Source organism: Diadema antillarum, unplaced genomic scaffold (genome assembly GCF_040938485.1).
Source record: "Diadema antillarum isolate AM-2024a unplaced genomic scaffold, OU_Dant_1.0 scf00000008, whole genome shotgun sequence".
Classification (NCBI taxonomy): domain Eukaryota; kingdom Metazoa; phylum Echinodermata; class Echinoidea; order Diadematoida; family Diadematidae; genus Diadema; species Diadema antillarum.
In genome coordinates, this window is record NW_027270897.1 from 1,502,711 (window position 1) to 1,527,029 (window position 24,319).

The 24,319-nt window shown below is 40.8% G+C and overlaps 1 protein-coding gene across 1 annotated transcript in view; it reads right to left on the reverse strand.

Moving 5' to 3' along the window:
* LOC139717775 (membrane-associated transporter protein-like) overlaps positions 1–23,407 on the reverse strand; it is a 44,097-nt gene extending 20,690 nt beyond the window's left edge. Inside the window, exons 1-2 of the mRNA XM_071629279.1 lie at positions 22,473–23,407; positions 19,899–20,653 (exon numbers count right to left, since the gene is read on the reverse strand). Coding sequence (XP_071485380.1) covers positions 19,899–20,653; positions 22,473–23,407 — 1,690 coding nt within the window. The remainder of the gene's footprint in view (positions 1–19,898; positions 20,654–22,472) is intronic.
* Positions 23,408–24,319: the final 912 nt, after the last annotated feature.

Below are 24,319 nucleotides of genomic sequence, written 5' to 3' on the forward strand. Positions count from 1 at the left end.
AAGCATTTTGTCCGACAACTTGTCGGACAAAATTTGCTCTCAGCCAATCAGAAGCAAGGATTTCAGTAGCTTTTAACAGTTTGTCAGACGAGATATCTGACAAATTGCTTCATGAAATGTCCCCCATGTACGCGCGAGTGAGCCGAAATTTGTATATTTCCGCGTCATCATGACGTTTTGTTCTCATCTCCTTTTTGTTTTGATAAATTTTGGCGGGCGAGCGCAGCGAGCGAGCAGAAAATTTTTGTATTTCAGCTTACAAAGCATGGAACTCTTGTCATTTTTTACTTATCAAATCTTACAATTCTAATCAAGATATAGTGACGGCCTTATAGATAACGATTTTTACCAACAAACTGAAGACTTGAAAAAATACTCTAAATTAGTACGAGTGAGTGAGCCGAAATTTGTATATTTCTGCGTCATCATTACGTTTTGTTTTTATCTCCTTTTTGTTTTGATAAATTTTGGCGAGACGAGCGAGCGCAGCGAGCGAGCCGAAAATTTTTGTATTTCAGCTTACAAAACATGGAACTCTTGTCATTTTTTGCTTATCAAATCTTACAATTCTAATCAAGATATAGTGACGGCCTTATAGATAACGATTTTTACCAACAAACTGAGGACTTGAAGAAATACTCTAAATTAGTACGAGTGAGTGAGCCGAAATGTGTATATTTCCACGTCATCATTACGTTTTGTTCTTATCTTGTTTGATTTTTTTGGCGCCCCCCCCCCGTATTTTTGAAACCGTTGGCGCCTCCTTTTGATCCAATTGGCGATCGCTTCAGAACGAAAGAAATTGCAGCCGCTGCTCCGTGAAACATTTTGCCTCCTTAACATAAAATGACATGTGTGAACACAATAGACATTGTCATTTTGTCCGCGCCATCATCACATTTTGTTCTCACCTTCTTCTTCTATATAAAATTTAGAGAGCGAGCGCAGCGAGCGAGCCGAAAATTGTTGTATTTCAGCTTACATAACATGGAATTCTTGTGTGAACACAATAAACACTGTCATTTTGTCCGAGTCATCATTATGTTTTGTTTTTATCTTTTTTGATTTGGTTTTCTGCCCCCCCCCCCACACCATTCTTCCTCCCCCCTCCCCCCCCCCCCCTTCCGGTGAGTTGTTTCTTCTTCTTCTTCTACTACTTCTTCTTTTTTTTCTTTGTTTTTTTTCCTTTTTTCTTCCTTTTTTCTTTTTTCTTTTTTCTTCTTTTTTTTTTGCGCCCCCAAGGAGTGGCGCCCGGGGCACGTGCCCCCCTTGCCCCCCCCCCTAGATACGCCACTGATCACCTCCATCATGTCAAGCGCTTTATTACGGTGGTCATATTTTAAAGGATGTTCAACAATAAACAACCTTTTGAAGTTTTGCTGTTCACATGAATTGTCTGTGAGGTTTGGAAGATATTGCTTCCACATTAAAACTGTATGATAACTCAGCACGTTGTTTTAAGCACAGGACATTCTATAACAACGCCTTTAGTCTAGACTCGAAGGAATTCCAAATCGTCACTGCGATCTTGCAAAGTTTGGACATTTCTCACGCACAGAGTTTTAGCCGTTGGAAATGCGTCATACCATGCTAACAAGCCATTAACAGTTATCATTCTTGAGGCGAGAGATTTCTTGGTTTTGACGTACATTTCTACTGAACAGGGATGAACATTGATCAAGATGACCATATATAGCTTACAGTGTAATGCGGGGTGTAATGTTCGCTAAATCTTGTTTTTGCTTTTGGTTGCCGTCTTGTGCTTTTTCGAAAGCAGCATATGGTTATACCAATGATTTTGTCTTATGTTTATTTATTCAGATCCTTTTTAGTACTACGCGATCTGTAACAAAAAATGCAACACTTTTCACATTCCAGGCAATAACGACAAGTGAGATTAAAACTGAATCTAGGGGTCTAATTTGGAAATTTTATGGTTTGGGCATGCTCCAGGCTTTATACCTCACAAATATTCTCTACATTTTGATTTAAATGACTTGCAACAATCGGACAAAGCGGCCTCATAAAGAACTTACTTAAAAAGAATGACTGTGGAATAACAGACACATTTTGGCTTTATCATTCTGTTCACTGTTTGGAGCAAAATGTCACTCTGAATACGAACCACTGTACGATGATATAGCGGCACGAGGTAGCGCGCCGATAGTATTAAATCAAATACTCTTCGCATTAATCCAAATGTGATTGAGTCATCTATTGCATTCCGAAGTGACGGTATTTTGTAGTGCCGCTATTTGCCGGCGGTATGATAACTGGGAAAAAATTACGCCTTTTACTTCTTTTTAGCTCTGCATTAAGAGAGCAAATTGCCGGAAATTTGGAGAATGAAATATAATATTCGTCGGATTCAGCGCGGCTCTTTGGAATGAAAATATCTGCATATTCTTTGCAGTAGGTTATACGATTATATGTTAAAACACGTGTAATATGTTCATTTCATGCCATTACGGTATCAAAACCATTAAAGCCACTCTTAAACGCTGTCATGCCGTGACTCATTAAAAACAAACTATGACTGACCTGTATAACTTTCGATTCTTACAGTGCTTGTTAATATCATCATTTTCATCATCTTTGTCATCGTCATTATTTCCATTATGATTTTGGCTTCATCATCATCATTATCTGCATTTATACTTCTATCAATGCCTGTGCTACTAGATTATTGATATCAAATTCTTATCATTCAATCTGAGCCTGTAGGTCATAGTCAGTCTTAACAGGAAAATTGAGTCATTGTTCAAATTTCCTTCCATATAGAGTACACTTCATGATAACGAGCGCATTGTCATGTCCGACGTCATCAAGCAAAAACCACCACAATGATGAATACGAATCGAATCATTCAAGAGTTTTAATATTTGAGTCATCAGTTCAGCAAAATGATATCAGGTTATGTATTATTCCCTCTGCGCTCAATATTGTTGGAGTACATGTAAAGCACCTCAAATGCGTATGAATACCCTATAATATGCGTAGTATTTCCAAGGGAAGGTACAGTACAATATCATAATATAATATTGTACTGTACCTTCGCTTATGCTGCTTAATCCCACGGAGAATGCTTCCTTGCAGAGCTGGTTACTGTTATTGTGTGTTTTTATGTAAATAAATGATGTGTCATCATTCATATAGTATTATGCGTCCATTTACTGCACGTTAGTTGTACGCCTTTAGTTTGTTATTATTTTGTTTACTAATGGCAGCATCAGTTTCGTTGTCCACCAATGGTAACCTCATCTCAGAATTGCATTGGCTCAGAAATGAAGAGTACAAAGTTGGGTACAACAGACCATTACTGATCAAACAAGTCTAACTTCATAGGGCAAGTATATAGTTTGAGCTATTCGTCACAGCTAAATGCTCTATCAGCGATAATTCCATATCCGGTATGGGAGGGTAACCCAAAAAGCTGGAATATTGCTCGAGCGAAGCCTGGAGCCGAAGGCAAAGTATTTGCCAACCTCGGCTTCTCCGTCTATTTTCTGATGCGCATTGATATCGCCAACCAATATACTTGGTATTGATGAAATGAAATGATATTTCCGCCCTCATACGCGCTCTTCTGGGGAGGAAGCGAGAGTATTCCCTCGTTGATATTAATCCAATAGTGAAATAGATCTGGCAGGGAGGGTGATTGGGAGCTTCTGGTCTAGGGAAGCAATGGTGCATGCCCCGAGTTTGTTCGATGACTTGCCTCCCCCGCTCACTCCCTCCCTCTCGTGGGTGCTGCAGCACCAACCCATCGCGGCCGAGTTTGGGTGCATACGATACTCGCCTGAGCGGAGCTGAGATGGAGTATGGTGGACTGGATGGTATATAAAAGGAAAAGGGGTGGGCTGGAGACGAGGGTGGGGCTGGATGTTAGTGTCGCATGGCTGCCACCATCTAACTGTTAAGAGCAATTCTCTGAGCGTGTTATGACGTCATCGTTTATCGCTCTGTGATGCTTTGCCGTAACGAGTTTGATTGAAAGGCGCCTCAGTCGTTGACAGTCCTTTCCTTTTCATTTGAAACTTACAGTTGTCGACAATATCACCCGTATAGTCTTCATTCCACTCACACGTAGCATGTTGATATAATGTGAAAGTTCGCAGACATTGCGCGTTATATAGAGCATTGCGAAACGTGATTCAGTGCTTATGTACTTTAATCACATCATTTTAAAATACATTATTTATATACTGATGATAAAATTATCATGAAATAGTATTTTTCCATTTCTTCCATTTTGAGATTAGTTTTTTTTTTCCAAATGCATTCTTACCTATGTATCTGGAATGGACCGACAACGACTCAAGCTTTTCTTGTTCTACTGAACAATAAATAAGCATTTTGCTTTGAAACTTGCTTCAAATGAAAAGACAAAAAGTAAAAAAAAAAAATACTATTCACTGCTTTAGTGACCTTTCATTTTCTCCACGGCACACAAAACAAAGTTTGTTTGTTTTTCAACGATAATACGGTCCTATTTAAAACTTGCTAACCTCGGTCTCAAATTAACCAGATCAAGGGATTTTGGGGATTATTAGCACTTTATTGACTTGATATGAGGGCAACGAAATTACTAAAATCACATTTACTTGTTAGGGTCACTATTTCAACGACATTTCGGAAAAAAAATACATGCTATGTTTTTTCTTAAATGATAATAAAGACATCATGCACGTGATACCACTAGTTCGCCTTTTGCCGTGAAGTTCCTTTTGTACAACAACCTGAAAGACAATAGCAATTAATAGATCTTGCCATAACCGGCTTTCCAGTGAATCGCAACTTCCCGATCAACTTAATCGTATTCATAAGGGTAAAATCAAACCAACAAAACAGCAACAATTTCACCAGAATTTAGCTCTTTACATAATGCTTCTTGCGAAATCGCTGCGTGCACCGTTCAGAGACTTTACTTTTTTTCCCGTCAAATTACCAATATCAAAACATAAGACGTAAATGAATATCAAAGTATGCATTTGCTTTCGACATGGAAATTAACGTCAGCTCGACAGTGGCGTGAGGTTTCACTTTAAGTTTTAGTTCGTCTTCTAAATGGAAGGTTGCCGCAACTCCACGAAGACGGTGAAGACGAAAATGTGTCTTCTAACCAGCATCACGTCACGCCATCGGCCAATATTGTATGCTCTGAACACTCTTTGCCACGGGCATTCCATGTGAACAGCCTGTAACTTGTGTTCATTCAATGAAGCAACGACATTACAGACACGCCATGGTGATACATCATGTACGTAATTTGTCCTCTAAATCACACGCTTTGGGGGTCCGGAGATATTTTGCAGTATATCTAATACAGAGATAATGCATTGAGCAATGTTTGTCGGTACTCGCATTCAGAAAGAAAACGGGAAATACGTTTTGGTTATACGAAATGATTGATAACGCAGCAAATCGCATGGCCTCTTGGAACAAATGTCATGTATAATTGATGGCTTTGCATAACTTTCATAATCATAATAAGGTTAGAAATCTGAGCCATTACCTGCCCTGGAAAGGGGATTGTTGTTGCGAAAGACTGTAGGAAGAGTGTAGGAATGATCATTTACATGACAATGTCAAGCAGTATTTTACATCCTATTCTCATTTGTAGCAGTACCCTTCATTCATTCATTCATTCATTCATTCATTCATTCATTCATTCATTCATTCATTCATTCATTCATTCATTCATTCATTTATTTATTCATCCATTTTCCGTTTCCCACAGAAACATAGATATTTTACAGAAACTGAATACGCAAATTACATCACAATACACTTTCACTCGCGATGGTATCTCATACATAACAAGCTCTTCTGTGTTTGAATATAAAACACATTTTATGTTTGGTTACGGAACGCATGCACGATGAATTCTCAATATAAACGTACTGCTTGGCTACGAATATGTGACATTTTGGTTGCGTTTTTAATCATACTTGGTTTCGTTTGCGCTCTATGTCGTGATATGGAGAGAAAAGCAGCCAATCAAACACCCACAACTCCCCGTTTAGCATATGTATTTTTGCCTTTATCAATTGAATCAATTTTGAAGGAGGAATTAAGTAATCCATTACAAAAGATAATTTCTTTGTTCACAAAGTCAGCGGCATTATTATTCGGTGGATCTGAGCTGGTTAATGAATTCTTTATCCCGTAGTTAGTACACAATATCTATCAGAATGTTATGGAAATACAAATCTTAAGTCTATGTAATCAAATGGAGAGAATAGCTCAAATTGTAGAAGTCTTTATAAGACTTAACGTAAAGTTCAACAGCATTGCTACATCTGAACATCCTCCCTCCGCAGCCGCTGTCCATCGAGGCGGGTATGTCGGAAAATGTCATTTTGTTTCCATGGGGACGGGAGACGGGCAAGACGTGGATCGACCTCGTGACGTATATAGTGAATCCTGGTGCACCTTAGAAGTCTGCAAAGTAATTTTTGTCTGTGAGACTTTTCTTCTGCTATCTTGCCCTCTCTTCCTCCTACTCTCCCTCTCTCTACCCCCTCTATCTCTCCCCCTCCCTCTCTCTCCATCACCCTCTCTCACTCTATCTCTACCATGCTCCATTCTTTTCATTATTCGGACTCTTTTTATACTGGACATTCTGGACGCCGTTGAGTATCATCTCTGCAGTCGATATTAATGGTTGCGTCTCGATGAGGTGTCAATGTCTGTGAAAGCGACGCAAATATATTGCTTTATGTCCTGCCTCAATGGACAAAGTGTTTCCGTTCGTTTTTCCCTCCCCCTTTTTTTCCCTTCTTTTTGTCCTCGCTCAGTGTGATTGAGTATACGTGATTCGGATGGCTGTCTGCTTACACCAACTTTACTGTGGGAAAGAATCACAATTTTGTCGTTCCATCCTCGCCCTTTTATGAATCCAAATTTTGCACGCGGTGATATTGCAAGATATTTCAGCGTCTATATCTGCATGGGACCGCACCTATTCACCCAAATATGACTTAAAAGTCCTCTTACAATTCTCTTTTTTTTTGTTTACATCCAGGCGGGGCCTCATTATCCCTTATTTAAACCTCCCCGGAGGACTGTAAATTTTTGAGTCATTATATCACAGTCATGCATAATCAGAAGCATGCATTATTTTGCAGAAGCCATAGTTTACCCTCAGATCATAACTGTTACAGAATTTTGTTTCCTTTTAGTTCATGAGTTTTTATTTTGTACGCGACCACTAAAATGTTCATATTACGTCATAAGCATTTTGATGTAAACGTCAATTGTTGACCTAGTATGGATGTGAAGCTGTCATATTTAGCTACGGCTGGAGCCTAGTTTTGTTTCACACCGTCCACGACGTTCGGAAAAGATGAACTTAATCCAGTTTTAAAACTTAGGACTAGTGAGGTAATGGAGAGACATCATTTCCAAAGGAACAAAAGAAAGGAAATATATGATAATGTCATTTCTAACACATATTAGATTTTCTGAGAAAAAAAATCTGCTGATATAAATAACTTCATACTAGCAAATAATAACAACAACGATAATAACTATTATTAAAATAATTGCATATACTAGTACATATAATATCTAAACCTGCCCGATACAAACGCAATAGAAAATCGCTTATTGCGTTTCCAACAGACGATATCTGTACAGAGTTGGGCAGAATTTCTTCTGGACGTGAATTCAATCTCTAAACCTTTAAAATGTAACGCGCGTCCATTCCTTCTGAAACAAACAAACAAACAAACAAACAAACAAACAAACAAACAAACAAACAAACAAGCAAACTGAATGATAAAGCCCAGTAAATTCTGGAAAAATTTGGAAGAAACATGACCATATCATTGCTGATGGCTTTCCGGATTTTAGTAGGGCTTTGACCTGAGTGAAGAAGCTTGACTAACATCTAATATTGACAATGATTAATGTTTGACAGCAATTTGATATGGAGCTCGACTTTTATCTAGGATTTGGTGCTTTCAGATTTTCCTTTGCGCTCATGTATCGGCCGATGCTATCACGGTAATGGTATGGTGTCTATTTCGTAATTTACGAAATGTGTATTGAATGGTAACTGAAGGCGTCAAAAAGAACAGGTGATACTCACGTTTTCCACTGTCAAAGTGAGCGCCAAAGAGAAATGATGAATGGACAAGAAAGAGAACACTATTCTCATGCTAGGATGTCTTAATAAATGGCTATTCTCACGTAGAACTACTAACCACTACAGTCTTGACAGTTCCTAAAAGAATCTGAACGATTTCAGTGTGCTTTCGAAATGCTTTGGAAAAGTGCATGAAATGAAATACCCGCCCGTCGAGCCTTCCATGTTACACATTCTTTGTATGGTCTTTAAGTGTCTTTGCTGAGCACTCAGCCATAGTGTCTACGAGGACGCAACTTTTTCCCAATTTATGTGGGGAAAAAAATTATCGAGTGAACGCATGCTTTTTTTAACTTTTCCCCCATTAATATGGAAAGGAAAGATTCCATCAACGAATAAACGTATGCCTTTTTTAACTTTTACCCAATTAATGTGGGAAAAAAATACATCATCGAATGGACGTATGCTTCTGGCTATCCCACAAAAGATTTTAAGATTTGTGTATCTGCAATAGTGAATCCGCTACCCCCGAGGTATGACACATCTCCGTTGATTTGCATCCACAACAAACCACTTTCCTCAGTAGGAGTTCTAAAACCTTTTGGTAAAAATCGAATTGAGAAAATCTGAGATAAATAACAGAAAATGATATCAAATAAAAATACCACGAAAACCATTTTGAAATATCCCAATATTTTATCTTATTTTATCTATTATTATTATTACTTATTTTATATCTTTTTTGTTGGGGGGGGGGGGGGGGTCATAAAATGATTTGCTCTAAACACCAGCGCAGCAGGATCGGGGGCTATTGTGATGCAAACGGCAATCTACGGATAGGGCACAGTGCGTATTGGGAAAGCTCTCATCGAAGATCCCAGCACGCATGTTATTGAGTATCAAGTCTAAGGAGCGTCAAACGGGATGAATAGCACGGGAAGAGCCCACCACTCGCATCCCTCCTAGAGCCGCTAATGCATTTCAGATTGGGGAATGGATCAGCAAATTGAGATCTTCTGAAAATGGGACGGACGGTATGATTATTTTGGTATTATGGATATATGGACAAAAATAAAAGTCATGATCGTAAAGCACTTTGGATTGGTCGGAGAGAAAAATATTTTTTCCGATGGAAGGGGATTTGTCTTAGATAAGAAGGGATTCTGGTTAAGATATCCAGTACAGCGTGCCTAATGTTTTTCAATAAGCATTTCGAGAATATTATTCTTTTCATTATTCTTGTTTTGTCTGCCTTCACTGTTAATGTATATCTATGGTCTCATGTCCCTATGCGGTACAATGGTGTTTGTCGGATTAAAGTTTACATGCGAGTGAAGATATAGAACATATTCTTCAATGAGATAAAGAAAGAGATACAATGCAAAAAAAAAATATCGGGAGTTAAATATGAAACACCGAGCTGGTGTTAAATTTCTGATGTTCATTTTCGGTGTTAAATTAACACCTCCAGGTGTCACTTCAAAATATAAAACTAATTACCACGGTTTTCTTGTTGATTTTGAAGTACAATAAGACGAGCAAGAACTTTCCGATAAAGTATTTGATTTTTAAAGAAAAAAAGTTGTAAACACATTTACACCTTTGCACAGCAACACCAGTTGGTGTGGTCTCTTGTTGAAGGTGGACTGGTGTTACACCATTGGCATTAACACCAGCAATATCAAATCAACACCAAGTAGTGTCATTGTTGAATTAACACCAGCGCAGTGTCAAAATATCACCAGCTACAGTGTCAAATTAACACCAGGAAGGGCCAGGTGACCACTTTTCAACTATCAAAACTTACTTTCTACACCTGTCGGTGTGGTCATCTATTGACACTTGATAGGTGTTAAATTTAATACCCATGGTGTTAACTTTAACACCGCTCTTTTTACAGTGTATAGAGGCAACACAGTCGTATACTCTTTGAAGGAGTCACTGGAGAAAAAGTGATATTGAACAAAGTTTAACGAATCCACGAAATAAATGTACCTTCATGTGAAGATTGTGCAACTCTGTTGCAGGATTTTTGATCTGTAACGATTTTACAGAAATGACACTGAATGAAAGCAGATCACTAAATTGTTACACCCATTATGTTGACTGTCAGTCAGTTATTCTTTATGTCTGTCTTAATGTATTAAATGAAAGCAAGAGACTATTAAACAGAGGAGTGAAGATTGAGATATGAGTTTTCTTCAATTTGTCTCCCTCTGTTTGTCTTAAAATAGTTAATAATTATTTCATAATTAAATTCCTTCTTTACTATACAAACGTGAAATGTGACATTTTGAAAACCATTTAAATACTTCCTGACTTGGGAGGACACATGACTTAATGTATTAAGAAATCTGTCTTTCAAAATACAAGGAGATCGAGGCACCTATTTGTAATTTCAGTGAAAATCCGAACAATATCTGCTCTCCATGTATATTGAATGTTTGGATTTTTCAAGCTGTTGAATCACTCAATAAAAGACTAATGAATCACGTGTTATGTACACCTAAACTGAGAAAGATAGAGATAGAGATAAATGCAGAATTCAACGGCATGAATTTTGAGAATGGACTATTGAAACTTAAACTTAAATGAGAGTGAATGGGTAAATATCAATGGTGTATATCGACCAAACATATTATAGAAACATATTTATATAATATTGACTGGCCCTGAGGGAGGTACCAGAAAATATTGCCTAAACTGAAAGCATATTGCCCGAGTCGAAGACGAGGGCAATATGTTTTCAGTGCGGGCAATATTTATCTGGTACCTCCCGAAAGAAAGGCCAGTCAATATCATAATTATTACCTATCCTCCTAGGTAAATTAAGAAAATATGTAAATACGGCTATACACTATATATGATACAGATCAAGCCACATTTGACTACCTGTAGACCATCAACATGTTGAATAATTGCAAAATTGTTCATCAGTGTATATCATTCAACTCCAACTTCAAAGATAGGGCCCTACATGTAGTTGTAACAGGCAAACTTCAAACTTCTGAACGTTCTTACACTTCTATTTTTACTTCTCTGTCTAAAGTTTGAGAGTTGTAAAACTGATGGTCATAGTGCAATTACTGATCACAAATGGACTAGTCATTGCCTAGTGCTGCTGTAAGTGGTCGACCTTGTATGAGTTGATTTATCACCGTTCTTCTGCGGTGCGTGCGTGTAACTGACACCCTGGACGTCCTGGAATGTTTTCTTTTCGTGGTCGATCGGAATGTTTACGTTTAGAGCTTTTCAGGCAGGTGGGGAGAGAGATTCCACTCTTTCCCTTCCCACCTCCCCAAACCGGAAGATTGCACTGTTTGCTCATACTGTTATTGCTACGCAGCGACGTGGTGAAAAGCATATTGACTGCTGACCTTTAACCCTGCAAAATAACAACTCCTGACCTTTAACCCTGCAAAATAACAACAGGAATTGCCTCGCAAAACTCCCTCGTATAGGTAATAATCTCATATATTCCTCTTGAAAAGAAGATATTCATATTCCCCCTCCGTGCGAGTGCGCAAACAGTGCGTTGTCGACAGTCTACTCTCACTTTGGCTGAAGTAGACCCGCGCATATTGTCTTGCTCGTGAGTTGCATAATGAAACAGACGTAAAACTCCGACCAATGTTTGACTCCAGGAGGAGGGATACCAGTGCTACTGGTTTAACCTGTCTTCTCATAGAAGTATGTAGTCTTACATCTGGAGTAAAAGCCTAGACAAAGATGATCAAGTTAACACTAGATGATTTGGGAGATAAAAAGAATAGTCTTGATCAGATCACTGGTATTCAATTGTTTCTTTACTTTTGGCACCTCTCTCTCCTCCTTTCTATCCCTCCTTCACCTATCTATTTAATAGTATCTATCTATCTATCTATTTATCTATCTATTTATCAATATATCTATCTATATATCTATATATCTGTCTCACATCCCATTTTCCTTTCATTTCCATCGCTTGTTCCTATATACCACTTCGTTCCTTGTTGCTTGTATGTTTCTCACTGGCAAGTAATGTGCGTATCTTTCTGGATCTCCCATTTTCTTTCTCTTATCCTTTTGGCTGTTTTTCTTGCCCCCTTGTTTTCTAATCCAATCCCAGGGGATTGTAAACGAGATGTGGTTTTCACAAGAGGATGTTGATACCTCATCTTCATCTTCCTCCAGTCCAAAGTGCTACTTGCCCTTAATGCAGGAAGCGGATACTGTGGAGTGAGGTGACCATGAAAGACGTTACTCCGACGGACTAAAATTGATGCGATGGAACAAGTAGTCCATCGGGGCTGGTGTAACACGGCGACGCGTCCTCTTTCCCTAACTAATCGGCCACTGGCTCTGTCTATAAAATTCCACGTTTATGATATACATAAAGATGACTTCTTCTCCTGGGCACCGTTTCATAAAACCTGTTATCACTAACAAGTTACGAAAGAAGTTATAAGCTACTGAAATCCTTGCATCTGATTGGCTGAGAGCAAATTTGTCACAGAAATGATGTATAGTAGTTGTTACTGATAAAAAGTTTTATGAAACGGGACCCCAATCTGTCTGTCTGTCTGTCTATCTGCCTGTCTGTCTGTTGTAACCCCTTCCCTTCTCGGTCCGTTTGTCTGATAGTCCTGTCTGTGAGTCTGTTTGTTGTTGCTTTTTTTTTTCGTTGTCTCTCTTCTGCTTGTCATCCCGGGCGCCATTTTGACCCAACCTGAACCACGAGCAACGTGAGGTGGAAAGTTTCCTTCACGAGAGACGTTATAGTGTTATGTTCATCTCCTTCTATTGCATTGAAAGGTGAGCACTAATCTTAATCTTATTTAGGAATTTCCAACTCCCACCGAGATATTAATAGTTCTAAATATCATACGTGCAATATACATCATAAATACAATATTCATCGAAACAAAATATACATCTCACTATTTCTATCATAACACCAAAGCACTTTGACAAATAAGCAACGAACTGTCGTGACTCAGAACATTATAACATTATACATTAAAAAAAAATAAGTGTCTGAGCAGACACTGCACGCAGAAATTGGGATATTGTAAGACTGACTGAAACTTATGGGATGGAATACACTAGGGAAGATATAAGACGTCGTCCCTATGATCTGCTGTTTGGCCACTGACCGTTGCCTCCAATTATGCATTGTGATCCCCATGCAGGTGCCTTCTGCGTTTTTTTCTTATCTCTCCGTCCATCCGGCTGTCTGTCTGTCTGTCTGTCTGTCTGTCTGTCTGCCTGTTGTTCACTTCTCTTAAAGGGCGCTATTTCATGAAACAGCAACCAGGAGCCAAATTGAGAGAATAGAGATGTGAAGAAGTCCTCTTCTTCAACATCCAAACCAACTTAGCACGCTTGTGCATGCAGGAATGACATGAATGGGGTAGGATAGCATGGATAGGGTGAGGCGGTCTTCGAAGGCTGTACTTATACGTCGACTGACATTAATGCCATTCGAACATCAGACACAAGGATGAGATTTGACGTCATCCATGAGTTTGATCAGCTGTCTGTTCACTGGTCCTTGCTTTGAATTATGTGCCGTGATATGCGTACAGGTGGCATCCGTGTGTTGTTGTTTTTTTCCTGATCCCTCAGCATCTCTGTCTGTCTGTCAGTCTGAATGTCAGTCTGTATGCATGCATGTATGTATGTGCATATGTGCGTATGTATGTGTGTAAGTGTGTGTGTGTGCGTGTGTGTGTGCGTATGTATGTGTGTGTGTGTGTGTGTGTGTGTGTGTGTGTGTGTGTGTGTGTGTATGTATGTCTGTATGTCTATTTTTGTCTGTCTACGTGTGGTCCTCTTCCTTTTTCCGGGCGCCATGTTACCTACTCCGAGCGGAGAGCGAGATGAGTTGGTGGTTTCCTCAATGAGACGTTAATACATCACCTTGCTCTCTCTCCCTCTCCATTCCAAAGTGACATTTTCAGAGATGCAGAAATTGGTGAGAGGTGAGTGAGGCGATCATGAGAAACCGTACTCCCGCTGATGGAGACTGATTTCCACCGAAGTTTAGGGACCACAACGTCATCCTTATGATCATCAAATCGGCCACTGAATGTGGCCTTAAATTGGATCATTTACGATGTCATATCAATACAGATGGCATCTGTAATTTCCTGATCTGTCCGTATGTCTAATCTATCTGTCTGTCTGAACGTCGATCAGTCTGACGACTTCTTCTTAAGCTCGGCACCATCTCATCCAACCCAAACCCCAGAACCGAATGAGAAAGGAGTTTTCAATAAAAGTGGTTTATTTTCATGTTTTACATTCTTTCTAAATCCGTCCATCTATAATATAATGATATACTCTGCACGTGGCTTATACACGGAAGCGTGGAGGAGGATAGAGTGGGGCTTGGTAGATGAGAAAACTATGAGAGAGGATAATTTGGCTGCCGGAGATTAATGCCATGGAAACTGCTCCAGGATGACATATCGGACGTCCTTTCATTAGCCAGTGGTTCGGACGTGAAATCATATGATACCATCTCAATACAGATGGTATCATTGTGACTGTCGTTCTCCCTCTCACAGTATCTCTTCTTCCTCTCTCCCTCCTCCTCCTCCCTCCCTCTTCTGTCTCTCGTTCCCTCTCTCATCCCCTATCTCTGGGATCCCTTTTTACCCATCCCCAGCGGAGAGCAAATGAAAGAGGAGTTTTACAACAGGATGTTAATATGTCTAGAATGTCATCCCCACTCCATCCATCCCAACTGAAGTTCAGCATCGCGCAGGGAGCAAAGGGAGGATGGGAGGAGGGGGGGGGGGGGGGGGGGGGGAGGAAGGAGGGAGGTCGATTATGAGAAAAGAAGCTTATGCGTCCTAAGATTGATGCGATCGGGGAGATGGTGCTTTGTGATTTACGATGTTGTCATTTGATTTGCCGATCGGTCACTCCTCATGCTCCTTCTGACTTAATATCGAAGGATACTATCTTCCCCTAAATGGCATGCTACTTATCGATCTGTCCGTCTGTCTTTCACCTCCCTTTCAATATCATTCTTTCCCGCGGTCTGTATGTTTGTTTATTTCCCTGCCTCTCTATTTTTACCTCCTTCTTTCTCTCCCTTTCTCTATAAACGTCATTTTACCAAACCTTGATAGATATCAAGTAATTACATTTTATATTCATCACAGACATGCGAATCGTTATTGACAATACTGTTTTTTAAATTGTCATCAAGTCCAGTCAGAAAAAAAAATATAAGACGTTGCTCCGCCCGAGCTGACAGTAACTATAGCATATTATCCATGATCATTCTTGACCGACGGAGGTCCCCATACTGTCATCACAATAGGATTGATATCATCATCATCATCATCGTCGTCGTCGTCGTCATCATCATCGTCGTCATCATCATCATCATTATTATAATCAGGAATTTTGTTACAAAAAGTACACGTATTGCTTTTGGGATAGCGATGATAAAAAAGAACGATACTTGCAAAAAATCTCAACCCAAGGAAATGCTAAATGTTATCATCATCGTCACCATCATCATCTTCCTTATCGTCATTATTTTCATCAAAATCAATTATTTGATGACGCAAAAAATACACACATGGCCTTTTGGATAGTGATGATAAAAATGGACGATACGTGCAAGAAATTCTAATACAAGAAAATAAATCTTTCCCCTATCATAAATTCGTTAGCACAGTGGTATAGATGGTAATGCTTTGATATTCTTAACAAGACATCTTTGATTGGAACCCTACAATACAGCAATCTACTAGAGTTTGCCCACAACGTCTCTCGCTTGAACCAGATGTATAAATGAGTACCTGCCAATGATGACGACAATAATACTGACCGGGAGAGCTTTGCTAACATTGTATAGAGATGACCCGGCTTAATAAGTCAAATTAATGATAGATATCGCCATCAACAAAGAATTGACCTGGTGCCAACCGTCGTAGATATCGCTTCGGCTCTTCTCCCAATGACATGTCCGTTGGTCTGAAAGTACACCATAAGGGCTTTCTGGATAGCTGACATGACGCTCCCATGTCATCTGGGGCGCAACATAATTGCACTTTTTCCCTGCGGCTACCAGCCCGAAAGGCATATAGAAATATTGCACTCTCTCTCTATTCTGAGCATCCGCGTGTGCGAGATATCGAAGTGTGTTCTGTCTGGAAATAGTAGTCACGTTTGAGACAGTTTGGATACAATCGTACGTGATGGTAATACAATGATTGTCATTCTATCAATTCTACTGCTATGTAACCTGTAATGCAAAACTGTTATAACAAATGTGCAAATAAAAATTCTTGAAATATGATGAATATAATATATATCATCAATAGATAATGTAAAACAAAATAGATGAATTCCTTTTTTTCCTCCTGCATGGTTGTCCAAAATCTTTCAAACACGTACACACACGTGCGCACACACACATACACGCATATCTCTCTATGTACATTTTCGTATCTAACTAAGATATTTTCCCCAGCTGCAAACTTTCACATATTTTCGATATCATGGAGAGGGTCATCGATGACTGTTAGAGCTTAGATGGTTAGAAACATGGAACAATATAATAGATAAAAACCTTAAATAAAGGTGCGTTTTGAAAATAATTTTTCAGCGAAGAATTCTTATAAATAAAATCGTCTCTTGTCATTTTGGACGGGTCTTTGCTCTTACTATACTCTTTGCTATATGCGAAAGAAATCAAGAGTATTTAGTTCATATTGATCACTGCAGTATATACTCATTACATGGTATCAGTACTACGAAGTTTCACTATAATTTTTGCATACTGTGTAACCGCTTAACGTGTAGCAATATTAAAAAAGTTGTCCTAGAATAACCACTAACTGAAAAGTGACGAGTTTTTTCCTTTATTTTTGTTAGAAGGAGAGAGAGGGGACAGCATAAAAAGCCAGGAGGAGAATAAACTGATTGAATTAATATGTTTCAAATACGCCATATTATCTTTCACCCATTAGATATGGAAGGGTAATAGATGTGAAAGAAGTCACCTGGAGATAACTGCCTCACTATCAAAATGAATGAAATAATATCATTCGAACATCAAAATATAGCAGTTAATAGTTGTAACTGACGTCCCGCGCCCGTTCAATTCAACTGCGGCTTGAGAAGCTGACCTTTACACAGTTGTTGATTCATCACCTGAAATTCAAGCCATTATCGTTATAAGTAATGAGTGCGCCATTTGGTATATAAATCTCCTACAACTTTTAAAAGCAGCGTTTAAAAGCTTAAATAAAACATTCTAACATCGTTTACAATCTAGTAAGGCCAAATATTGTACCAGGCTTGCATATTGGTTACAATAATCATGCTTGTCTAAATTTTCGTAGAGCTGTACGAGTGTGTGCTTGTCTGTGGGTACATATACGTACGCGTGACTTTAACAGTATAACTCGGTGGGAGAGAGAGGGGGTCTTCCTGTTTGCTTTAATGGTCGACTGTGAACAAGCATGAATAATGACGCTTCAACAGCCATGAACGGCATTTAAACGGGCATTCCAGACGATTTTCATAATTTCACATCATGTAGTACGTAAATCGGCAGCTCCATATTTTACTAATAGCCATTTGTGGAATTTATTGTGGTTCTTGAGCAGAGAAACCAATACTCTGAAAAATCTCAAACAAATACATTGAACAATGTTGATTACGTAGGAGCCTCACATATTTCATAGATGTAGCGATGTAATTCAGTTGCAATACCGCTTGCTTAACATGTTCACCTATGTGTAGAATCTATGCATGCCGTTCTTCTTTTGTTCTGCTTCCTTGAGCCCAAATTTATTCATTCTTACGGTGGGGCTGCCATGTCATCATCCTAATTGGTCATTGCAATTTGTTATAAATTTTGAAAACATGCTTATTCCTCATCCCAGTCACTATAGATTTTGAAACCCTATACTCAGTATAACTAATTTGTAGTTGTTCAAATGTAAAAACCTGAAAATCATCCGGAGATCTCCTTTAAGTATGTACTGCAATTGCAATAGCGTCTTTGTTCTTCAAACAGACATATTATATTTTGAAATGGTTTCTTAATAATTATCTCCACAGTCTGTGCTGATTCACTGAAAGAGATCATGCATTGCCTCGAGGGTAGAATTTCATGATCAATTATACCCAGGTCAAGGTTCGTATCATGCCTCCACTGTGTGGAAGCGACGACTTTTCGTACACGGAGCGAATCCGAGTGCTAATGACAACCGTTGTGGTGACAACGCATACTATGTGCGCGTTTGAACGACCCCCGTGCGCTCTGAAGCATCGAGGCGTGGTTTGGAAGAACACTGGACGTTCAATCTAAAAGAGTGGATCTCCCCATATACACGCCAAATCCTCGTCACAAATTCGGCTCAATTCATTGCTACTAGATGAACCACGCCATACAGACTAATTAGCCATTCATTCCCGGTTTATCAACTTGTGAACCCTGACGACGGCCGCTGCATGTTATTAGTTAAAAGCTGGGGAAAAAGTGACAATGCGTCACCAGGGAGATTAGGCGCATAAATTTCCCCCGAAGAGGGTAAATTAGCACAGAAAAAATAGGGGCGCGAGCCGATTGTTAGTGAGGAAAGAGCGTTTCGCGCGACTTCTGCCATTCCACTGCAAATTTACGTCACTCCTCTCTCGGTGAGGAGTTACCATGGCAACGGCGGATGATATCATGTTTCGACTATTGTTCCAAAATAGCATCTTGCCAGTGCACATGTTAAGTGATTGGAGATTTTCGGCGGGGGGGGGGGGGGGGGAGGGGGCAAGGCAGATGGGGTGTTTAAATCATACTTCAGTGTTTTGCGTGTCTTGACATATGTGACTTCGAGGACTATATGTCAGTGATAGAACGGTCTTTAAAAATATCGTCTGAGAAGAAAGTTCACCCCGAAGGGAGAGCTACATTACATGGGAGCTGTAAAAAAAAATAGCTTAAGTAGAGCGAACACTTGAAAGAAGTTGGACAACTGAAAGTGAACCACGCTAAAACAAATAAGTACAAAACAACAACCACGTGAACATGTGTAAGGCATCCATTCGACAATTTACAGATATCTCACAAGCGCTTTGGTCACGTTTCAGAAGTGTCGCCATCACTGAATATACACTGAAGCTCCAATACTTTTCATGTTATTTTTATGTCCTCCATGGAGGTTATGTGTTTACCGGCATTTGTTTTGTTGGTCTGATTGTGAGCAATTTTACACGACAAGTGAACGGATTTTACGAAATTTTCAGGATAGGTTCCCTGTGGTAACAGAAATGGGTGATCCGGATCATGATCCAGGATTTTGTCTTAAAGGATCTCTGAACTTTTCTATGGCTTGAGTGACCCTTTTGGCCGAGGTTTCAATTTAACCTATGTTTTGCTTAAGTTCTCCCTGCTGATTTAAATGTGCTCTTTATCATTTCGAAAATCTAGAGTATATCTTGAACGTCTTTGTACTGGACATGCCAGAGGGCTGTTTCACTAAGCTCAAAATCAATCCTACGTTCAATGCAACTGGAACAATTTAGGAACAATTTTGGGATCAATCAATCTTCAGAAATTAGGAATTATTTCACAACGCCATTTGAGAACAATATCTCGCACCCACCTTGAAATATTCTAGAATATCTCTTGAACGTGTACGTATCCTTCACATCAACTAGATCCGATCTGAATCTGTCCTAACTTTGGGTTCATTGCTTGGCTCGATATAATTCTAAGAGGCAGTGAAACAGGGCCCATGTTTCCGTAGGCAGTGGGTCATATGTGATACAATTAAACATTAGGCGGAAATTTTCTTACCTAATTTGCTGATGAGTGTCTCCGTGAAGAGAGAGCATATAGAACATGTGATAGAGTAGAGCGCCATAGCGTAGGATCCCAACCTGACCCCGTCGGCATACACTCGCCGGGCCTCTGACCCCGGGGGCGCGATGGGGTTACCACCGTACACCTCCTGTCCCATGAAGTCCGTAAAGTAGAGGGAGTAGCAGAGCAGGGACATCCATCCCAAGAGATGGGTGAAGCACAGGATGCGTAGAGACGGCGGCATGAAGACGATGGAGAGGAGGTAGGTTCCCATGGTAGCAGTCTCCTTGGGTTCCTCCACGCTCTCCATCTGAGTGGAGTCGCCGGGAAGGCTCTGGTACATCCCGAGCATTTTCCCGTCGCTTTCGTCGTCTCCACCCTCACCTTTCACCGCTGGCTTTTTTGTACCGTTTATTCCATTCGGTACTCCGTCGCCACCTGCTCCCGGATGTGAGCTACCCGTTTCCGGTCCTGTCGTCACTCCCTCTGGCCCTGCAGGAGACGGAGCCGAGTTGCTGATGATCTCTGTTTCTCCAGAGCCGTAGTTCTTCTGCTTCTTCTTCTTCTGCTCGATGACGCCGAGTTCAAGCTCCTCGTCGTCATCGTCCATGCCTCCGTAGGTTCCTTCTCGCTTCCGACGTCGCTTGGTCTCGATGGGATTGATCTCAGAAAGCGTCTTCTCTCGCTCGGCAGTGACGGTCAGGAGGACGGCAACTACGAAGATGATGGTTATCAAACCAAAGACGTACCTGGTTAGGGGAAAGGAATGATGCCATAACATGAATTATACTTAGAGGACCAGGAGTCAATATTACAGAAATGTTAACGACTGTTGTAAACGATTTAATAATTGTTGCCACTACAGCAACAACTCAAATGCTTACACTTGATGTTTGCAACTCATAATGATTGCAAACCTCTCGAGAAAGTGGCCCCGGAGCTGGTATTAACAGTTCCTCATCTCACTGGACTCGCTTTTCGAGACCAATGTAACCCCCTTTCATCGGTACCAATACCCTTACCCTCCCCCTAATGCATTTTTTCTTCAAGGAGTTGGGACAGAGATACCTCCCTGATCGATTTATGGTCCATCGTGTCGTCTCTCTCCGACAGGGCTACAGTTGCCACGCTTCTCTTATAATAAGTGACCAGCTTGTGAGGAGACTACAAATGTCGCTCTTTTCCAAATTCTGATCACAATCCTCTACACTCTCATCAGTCGAAGGGCAATGGTCCTTCACGAGAGTTCTGTTTCAACTTCTTGAGAAAGCTAGAGGCTTTACACACTCGATCTTCCTTTTTTTTCGAGAGAGAGACAGACAGCTATTAGCATGACACAGACCCGTTTTGTACATTACAAAAGCTTACTAAAGTGCTTGAAACTTTGCCGGCATCTGTTGGCAATGATATGGTGGTACACCACTCCAATACCCCTAGCTTAAATCCACTTTCTTTTCTTCTTCATTTTGAAAACGACAAGGCAGGAGAAAATTCGTTCCAAGTAAAAAGTAAAATATGACCCATGAAAATTCATGTCACCCTAAACCTGAGTATCAACAGAAAACAAGAGGAAATGGCGTAGCAGAGAGAGAGAGAAATCAAAACCCAGATGTTGTCTTGGCAAAGGGAAAGTAGAGAGGATGAAAAGAGTTAGAAGATAATGGAGAAAGTGCAAGTCTCTAGATGTTCAAGGGCACCGGCGGCTTTTGCTCTTCGAGGGTAATACAGTCTCATACAGTACCAAATCTTCGTAGAGTGCGAGAGGTAAATAACATCTATATTTGGTATTCCAGAGACTTGCATTTTATGATTTCTCGATCTTGATGGGTGGGCGGGGGGAGGGGGGAGGGGTGGGGGAGACCCAAAGCAACGGCACCATCAAGAAGCTCTCAACATTTTCATAATATATATACATTTTTTCTCAAATAAACACAATGTTATTTCACAATTTGCCCCGAGAAATAAGACAGCTAGAAGACTCGGTATAGAATTGTAGGTAAAGTTTAGTTTGTTGGGTGTGTTTTGGCGTCTGTTTGTGTTTGCAAGACGATAGTGTGACCGTGGATGACAGCGAGTGACGCAAGACAGTTTTACTGCTAGAGGTTATATTTGTTAGTATTTCATATCACAGGTCTTGAATAAATTGAATGAATTAAACAAATACGTTTTTACTAGACCTAGGAGAAGGAAGGGCGCATTGACCTCGGAGATTTCTTATTATTCACGCTTTGGTGTTCCCAGGCTGTAATCCAACAAAAAGAGAGAAATAATAAACAAAATCGGAATGTCTGCAGCCACTTGTCGTTTTTATGACTCTGGTAAAATTATCACTCGACACATTACTCCTTATCGACAATGATGAATGCGTGAAAGAGATTTAAGAAAGTATGGGAAAGTTATGATATCATTTCTTGAAAAATTAAGCTTGAAAGTATTTAGAAGGCACCGATAACAGTGATATGCTTTGTTGATCATAAAGTACTTTATGATCAAAGGTCAAATGCCAATTTATTTGAAAACAAGTTTTTGAGTGTTATTTTCTTTTTATATATGTGAGTGTTTTCTAACCTGACATGAGCTCCAACTACGGCTGTCCCTGACCCATGGCCCCAGGGAATTCCCCCGATGAGGTATCCGGCCGCTCCTCCGAAGCCAGCCATGAAACTGAAGGTAGCCAAGCCTCGTGCGTGGTCAGAAGGGTGTGTCACGTCGATCAGATAGGCGCGGCTAGGGGACTGACAAGCGTCGCAACTAAAATCCAGAAAGACCACGCCTATGATGGTGAAAATTACGCCACATGCGTGCCCGGACACGATGTGCACGGTCTCCGACCATGACGTGGTAGTTTCCCAAGACGAATTGAGACTATTTTCCGTCATTGCCTCATCCTGATATGACGAGTTATCGTAGGCCGGGTAAAAGTAGGATGCTTCTGTGGCTGGAGTTTCATCTTCGGGTGTGGTCGTTAGGTAATCAGTCACACCAGTTGAGTCCTCCACGTAGTACTCCGTGCTGGAAGATTCGTGCCCACAGACGGTTAGACCGAATCTGTATCCGTTAGGAACCAAGAGCAGTCCTACAAATATGATGGCCGACAAGAGTAAGATGAAAGGGCGTCGTCGCCCGAGACTCGACGCGCACCTGTCGCTGGCCGACCCAAGGAGGGGCATGACGAAGAATCCGACCAGGGGACTCAAGCACCAGATCATGGTCATGAACCGCTGGGGGATGCCGATGCGGAGCAGGACCGGAGTCACGAATGCCGTTTCGGCGGCGTAGCAGAACTCGATGCCGCACACCGTTCCGCTGAGCCGCGCCAGTCGAAAGAAATTCTTTCTTTGGGTGCTAACGCCATCGCTCGCCGTGTGGTCGTCAACGTCGCGACCACCGTCACAGCTTATGATCGGAATCGTGTCGGCGTCACGATGTCCTACCAGACGTCGCCATCCAGCGCGACATGCCCCGATGATGCCGTCGACGATTAGGCCAATGCGAGGGTCCATGCTTGGGACCTGGGACCAACTTTCATAGGTAGATGAAGCAGACAATCACTCGAAGCCAACTTCGGAGATGCTCCTCAAAGATGCGGAATTCTGGGCAGAATCGACTTGATGATAATCGATATATCTGTAGTGAAATGAAACTCATCTAAAAGTTAAGAACAAGCGCTGGCTGGTTGGTTTCGTACACGGTCCCTGGTAGAAACATATGCTAAGTGTAATTGAAAATGGTGAATTCAATGCATAAAAATGAACCAAACTAATCGACGAAACTATATATATATTCAATTCAGAATGGATAACAGTGATAAAACAGGAAGGTTAGTCTCTCCCTTCTCTTTCTCCATGTCCTGTGAGGAAAGCAATAATTTCTATCCCGTTACGATTCGCTCTTTTCAAACGGACGTCCAAATCAGGCTGACTGTCGTGATACCAAAACACTCAGACGCCGCCAATTCCCCGCCGTGTGTCTCTCAGACAGCACCAGCCACGCGACGTGCAATGCTCCCCCATCCCATTAAAAGCACCATCAATTTACAGACTGCAAGCTCTCGACCTTGCTTGAAGAGGAACTAATAAAATGTCACCAAAAGAGAACGGGCGGATGGAGACTGCATCGGCGCGTGCGGCGCACGCTCGAAATGCCTTACGGGATACAGCGGCTTGAACTCCTTCACAGACAGAAATCTTGTGCGACCGAGCGCGCCCGCACGAAAATCTCATCAGCCATTTTACGTGGAGCAGCTGCCACTAACTCTACTTTCCGCCAATTCACGCAGAGTCGCTGAGAAGGCAAAATAATGTCGTGCAGAGATGCCCCATTTTTCCCCTCCTTCCTCGCAAGCCTCGAGTAAGACTCTCAATATTTATTACATCAGGAATCTGGCTGGTACAACATCCATTACACTAACCCTC